The sequence below is a fragment of the Seriola dumerili genome, unplaced genomic scaffold (genome assembly GCF_002260705.1).
Source record: "Seriola dumerili isolate Sdu_G_001 unplaced genomic scaffold, Sdu_1.0 BDQW01000088.1, whole genome shotgun sequence".
In the NCBI taxonomy this organism is placed as follows: domain Eukaryota; kingdom Metazoa; phylum Chordata; class Actinopteri; order Carangiformes; family Carangidae; genus Seriola; species Seriola dumerili.
The window spans coordinates 3,587,568-3,593,567 of record NW_019174343.1 but is presented as its reverse complement, the minus strand read 5'-3'; the positions used below and the strand labels follow the sequence as shown (position 1 = coordinate 3,593,567).

Genomic DNA, 6,000 nt, shown 5'->3' with positions numbered 1-6,000 from the left:
CCTTTACAATTACATACATCTCGATGGATAAAATAACAGAATAAATCACTGGATACAAGTGATAGAGGTGGAGAATCTAGATTTAATTTCATGTAATATCTCCAATCTAAGACATAAGAGGATATATATATATATATATATCCTCTTATGTCTTAGATTCTCCCCCTATATATATATATATATATTAACCATCCTAATGTAGGTAGATGTAAAGGCTCTCTGCACCCACAGGGTGTTTAGAGTGAACCGGGCTGATTTGACGTCTGCTGAGGGTAAAGTTGGGCTGACCTATGCTGAGAATTACGTGAGAGAACTAATCTCAAACCAGTAGAAATGATAAGACGTTATTTATCCCACCTCAACAAGTAAAGCCTACAAAAGCACAAATAAAAATAATGATAATAATATAAAATATATATATAAATGGGAATAATATAATTCTATGATAATTCTGATTAAATTATTATATTTTGAAAGATTTGAAGGATTGAAAATTTTGAGGGATGCCTGCTTCTTTAAGAAATAACCGAATCCTTATATCAGCCAACTGCTGCATATTAAAAGCACGAGTAAAACAAATACTCAACAGTTTGCACTGAAACATAATGTACCTTGAGCAGGACCAAAGTAATGCCTTCTGTTTATAATCGATATCATTTACATGGAGTGTCTTTCACTTAAGGAAGAACAGGACCGGGTATGAAGACAGTGAGTAGCGACGTACATGGTCATTCTACTTTAAATCTGCCTGTATGCTAAGAGCGTAACTGCCGGAGCTAGCAGGAGCAACGCTTGCGCGCATTCTACGTACGTATTCTACGTAGCCGTGGAGCAGGAGGGAATGAGGATACTGTCAAAGAAACATTGTCAACAAAAGAGGTTTTCTTTTTAATAGCTGCTGTCGAATAACCCAGGCTAAATCCTGTCGGGAAGGACACACGCTGACAGTCTCCACTGACTGTTTATTTCCTTCAGCTGCAGCTTTTCGGTGACTTGTGTTATTCCACATACAGTAGCAGGTGAGTTACATCGGCTGTTGGCAGCTTCTGTACCCTGAAACCCTTCCGGGCCGTTTCATATACAGCAGCCCTGGAAACGTTTTTGTCTTACACGGTAAAATGAGCTCGGTTAAACCATTACAGACCTCCTCACACACGTTTTGAGGTTGTGTGTGTCCCCGGAAACATTTCCTTACGCCGTTGCGTCTTTGGAAATATAGACATCCCACTGCGCATGTGCGAGAAATGAATCTTTTGATTCATGTATTTTATTATGACCATCTTCCATGATCAGTAACAGTGATAGTGTGCTAGTTTGACACACCAAGTTGCTGAATTAAAGCATTTTCAAATGTTCTTTTCATATTTCATGACTGTAAATATTTTCATGTCACAAAATCTTAAATTTCACTGCAAGCTGATAGAGATATTTTTCTATTTTCCCCCAGGTGAATGTAGCAATGCATGAAAAACATGTCTCACAAAGACGATAGTGAAGGGAAAAGGAGGTGAGCAGCAAAAACAAACAACATGAAAGTTCCAGTAGTGCTTATTAGGCCACTGGGGAAATCACTTCATGTAAATGTAATGCACCAGTGTTGACAATCTTCTTTCAGCTCTCACCACACTGAATTGTACGCCAGTGTCCCTCGAACATGCCTGCCCATCGTGTACCACCCAGACTACAACATCACCTTCATGGGCCTTGAAAAGCTCCATCCATTTGATGCTGGGAAGTGGGGGAAAGTCATTTGCTTCTTGAAAGGTAAGAGAGTGAGGAACCGAGTGGCAGATGGGGAGTACATCTCCCCAAGCTGATGTATATGGGATCACTCAGAGTAGATCAGAGACGCAAAGAGAGGTGGAGAACAAAGAGGAGAGGAGGAGAGTGGTGAGGTGAGGTGTACTTGTAGTAGGGGGAAAGGCAGAGCATTAGAGCACAGATAATTAAAGAAAACTCCCTGTGGGAGTCTGTGCAGGTAGAGTAGATGAGGCCCAGTGCAGGTTTCAAGGCCAAGGGAAAACAGTCGCAGGCTCACTGGCACAACTTCACATGAAGTTGTTGTCCAACTGCACCATTGATTGTCTTTGCTATAGAAAGTGCCATACTCAGCTTAATGAATTCACAAAAGCTCCAGAAGTTAAGAATGCAAATAATGAACTGAGTTTCAACTTACAGAAGAAAACCTCGGATTATCTAAAATTACCCTTGACATAATTGAAGCATAAGTAGATGATGCAGATTTGACTAGATCAATCTTTTTATAACACCAGGATGTAAGAACCATAGACAGTCCCACAACTTAACAGCTGATATTAGTCTAAAATAATAATAATAATGGAACATTATGTGATGTTAAAATTCAAACCCATACGTTTTGTAGCCTTATAATCATATTAAAAATCACATTGGTACGGAGCATGTGAAGTGTTTGTGGAGTGTAGCCTACTATAACTGCATGTTAGAAAATTCAAGGCTGTTTAGTTCCTTTGCAAGAATCACTTTTTAGATTTATTTAATCCGGGTTTTACTGACAAGTTACTGTAATGAGTTGTCAGTTATAGTGTAGTTAGGTAACCATTGTATCAATACTGTATATTGCAGTGTTTACTGGAGTACTTTGAATAGCATGATAAAACCTCTTAATTCAGGTTCCTCACATTGAGCCACATGGTTATACAGTATTTAACTAACAGAAATGCTAAAAAACAAATTTCTCTTGTCAAGACATTTTTTACTTTGATCTTGTGAAAGAGTTTAATATTATTCATTTCATGATCATTCACTTAGACACGATATTTAAACCAAGATATCTCAATAAGGTACATTTGCAATTATACAAATATATGAATAGAGGATAGGTAATTATCCTAAACGTATTTTGGATGGATGGTCACTACCCTTTTTGCAGCTAATACTGGATTTATAAGGTTTATATTGATATCAATATTTAGCAGTTGATATTGTCCCAGTTTTGTTTTAGGTTTTAATTCAAATTTCTCTTTGCCATGGAGGATGATTGGATGGGGGATGTAGTTTTTGGTGCTGTTGAACTGTATTGCATTATACAGAGAGGTCTTTTTGGCCTACCCTCACTGATATAAATTAGCTTGTTGGATTTATTGCTGTTGTATTAGACTGCATTGGTTTTGGCCAGGTGTTCCTAATAAACTGGCAACTGATTGTATACAGTATACAGATACCAATATATTGTTGATATGTTTTACACTTGTGCATGCAAATTAGTTTGCTAACAATTCAAATGAATGCTAACATCTTGGTTAAGAAGTGGTAATTCAGTAAACAAACACTCACTTAAAAACCAGGGTGAGGACATTTCCGTTTATTTTGAAATCCAACATTTGTGTCAAGAAAATGAAATATTTGTTTCACAGAACTGCTATCACAGTCCAAGTTTTTTTTTCATGTAAGAAAAGCATATTTATTTTCAAATGTTCAATCTGATGCCCGTCAATCACTGAATGCCTTTGTCTCAGAGGAGCACTTCATCAATGATGGGAACATAGTGGGAGCCCTTGAAGCTACTGAGGAGGATCTGCTGGTGGTTCACACCAAACACTACCTCAACAGATTAAAGGTAGTTTTTTTTTCCCACAGCTCTGCCAACCCTCAGTCCATCTCTCATTTTGACAGCGTGACATGTTCAGTGCAGTTCTTCATCTCCTCATTTCTTTTCTCTGTGTATCACATGCATCGCTCAGAAGCACTGAGGACATGAGCGATCCATCAGGTTTAAATTGATATATCTCTTATTATATCATGCATATTATATAGTATTAATTAGTTTTAAAACAAACACTTTGTTGCCTGGGTTTTTCCACCTGTGATTATAATGCAGGGGGAGACATAAGAGAGACTGAGTTCTCATTAGAATGCAGTGGATTATCCCATAGGGCCATTAGTCGTCATTCAAATCAATCACTTCAAGCATATTCAGAAGATAGCACCTCTCTGAGTCCCCTGAGTCAGTAAGACGTTTTGTGCTTTTAATTTATCAGCCCCAGGAGCTGATTAGGATCCATGTTTGTTTTTCCTTCCAGAGTGGATCTGGAAAGCTGCAGTCCAGTTGTTTGTGGCCATTTCATACACTGATAACTAGTTCTATCATGTTCAAAGACTGTATTTACTCTCTCTCCCCCTCTTCATGTGTCTGCATGCAGAAGAAAATCTTGGAGGGCTCAACAGAGGTACCTCAGTACTCTGCTGTGAATCACCATTATTCTGTGCTGTTCTGTGTCATGTGAGGGTCAGTCATAAACCCCCTGGCAGCATTATTGTGCATTTCTTTAGTTAGCTTTTCTACACCTTTTATATCCAAACCCTGGTGGCACACGTTGTTATGCCTCTGTGCCGGCGACAGCCAGGGCTGGAGGCATTATGTCTTCGGGTTGTCTTGTCAGTTCGTTTTGTTCGTCATGATTCGAACATGACACTTAGTGATGCCTTGAGGGAATTTCTTCAAATTTGGCACAAACGTTCAGTTGGACTCAGGGATGAACTTCTTCAAATTTGGTGGTCAAAGGTCACGTGACCTCACAAAACACATTTTTGGCCATAACTCAAGAATTCATACACTAATTATGACACAATTTAACACAAATGTCGAATGTGTCTCAAATGATGAAGTGATGATATATTATATCCAAATGGTAAAAGGTCAAATTCACTGTGACATCATTATGTTCCGCAAAAACTCTTGTGGCCATTATTCAGCGCTGTAACTCAGGAAGGAGAGATTGTGACCGTATTTCCTACAACATGGCTGGTTGGTGGAGGAATACGACCATGAGGTGGTGATTCTGGTTTTTCTATCTCCTGTTAGGCTTTCTTTTTTTTTTTTTTGCCTTATTGTAAGTGATAGAGTCATGGCACAGTAAAGCAAAACATAGCTATGGTGTGTCTAACTGTGTCCATTTTCACTGTAGTGGTCTCTGGTGGTGGCAACTATCACAGAAATCCCACCTCTCCTGTTTCTGCCTAATTTCCTGGTGCAGCGGAAGGTGTTGAAGCCTTTGCGGACACAGACAGGAGGAACAATAATGGTAGGTAGGCAAGGTTCTAACTTCCACCTTACGTGTCTTCACGTTTACAGCTGATAATATTTCCATATTTTCTCAATCTTCCTAGTGTCCACCCTCATTTGTCAGAGGAAGAAACAGAGATGATTTTCCGTACTGTCCCACTATCCACTACTGTCTCTGTTAACTTTATCAAATAATACAAGCTCAGCACGTGCATCACAGATCACACATGCGGCCCCAAGCGCCCAGCCAGCATCACAACTGGGCTAATTTACAGACTTTGAAGGCAATTTCACAAAAACAGCTTAAATATTGGAGATGAACTTTAACTCAGTATCTCATAATCTTAAACTTCCCTGGTGAACTTCCATTATTCATAACAAGGCTATAATATCAAAGAAATCCTTGTCTTTACTCCCAATGCAACAGAAATAATTTTGTTAATTTTATAGCATATGAAAAGTTACAGTGAGAACAAATTTATTCATTTTGACTTTGTAAACGAGATGAATTGTAGTAGCTTAAGTGCAACACATTGCTTTTTTGGTGTCAGACTATAGTATAGTATTAAAAAACATACAGTTATGGCCTAATTTTATCCCCCTGGATCTGTGCTGTATAGAGCCGGCCATGTGTGCCACACTGCTGCAGATCTGCATCAGTCCAGCTCATGGATCACTATGTTGGCAATGAATTTACATTTGCTGGGCTGCTGCCCACCATATACTGCTTTATCGCTCATGAGAAACTCTCAGACAGGTGCAGTTTATAATGCTGCTTGTATATAGAGATGACATTTAATTCTAGCTACAGTACAGGGGACTTTGTTTATTTTACCTTTATAAACTTTACATCAACTTCAAGCTTTGTATTTGATGACACAGCATTAACAGCGAGGTTTTGTTGACAAAATAGTTTTTCATTATATATTTTATGCAAATGTTGTGGTTAAGGGGAA

At 38.6% G+C, this 6,000-nt stretch overlaps 1 protein-coding gene across 1 annotated transcript in view; it reads left to right on the top strand.

The window, feature by feature from the left end:
- The first annotated feature begins 880 nt into the window (after nt 1-880).
- Nucleotides 881-6,000, top strand: part of hdac11 (histone deacetylase 11) — a 30,468-nt gene continuing 25,348 nt past the window's right edge. Inside the window, exons 1-5 of the mRNA XM_022744771.1 lie at nt 881-1,019; nt 1,448-1,507; nt 1,616-1,764; nt 3,498-3,598; nt 4,947-5,063. Coding sequence (XP_022600492.1) covers nt 1,464-1,507; nt 1,616-1,764; nt 3,498-3,598; nt 4,947-5,063 — 411 coding nt within the window. The 5' untranslated portion in view covers nt 881-1,019; nt 1,448-1,463. The remainder of the gene's footprint in view (nt 1,020-1,447; nt 1,508-1,615; nt 1,765-3,497; nt 3,599-4,946; nt 5,064-6,000) is intronic.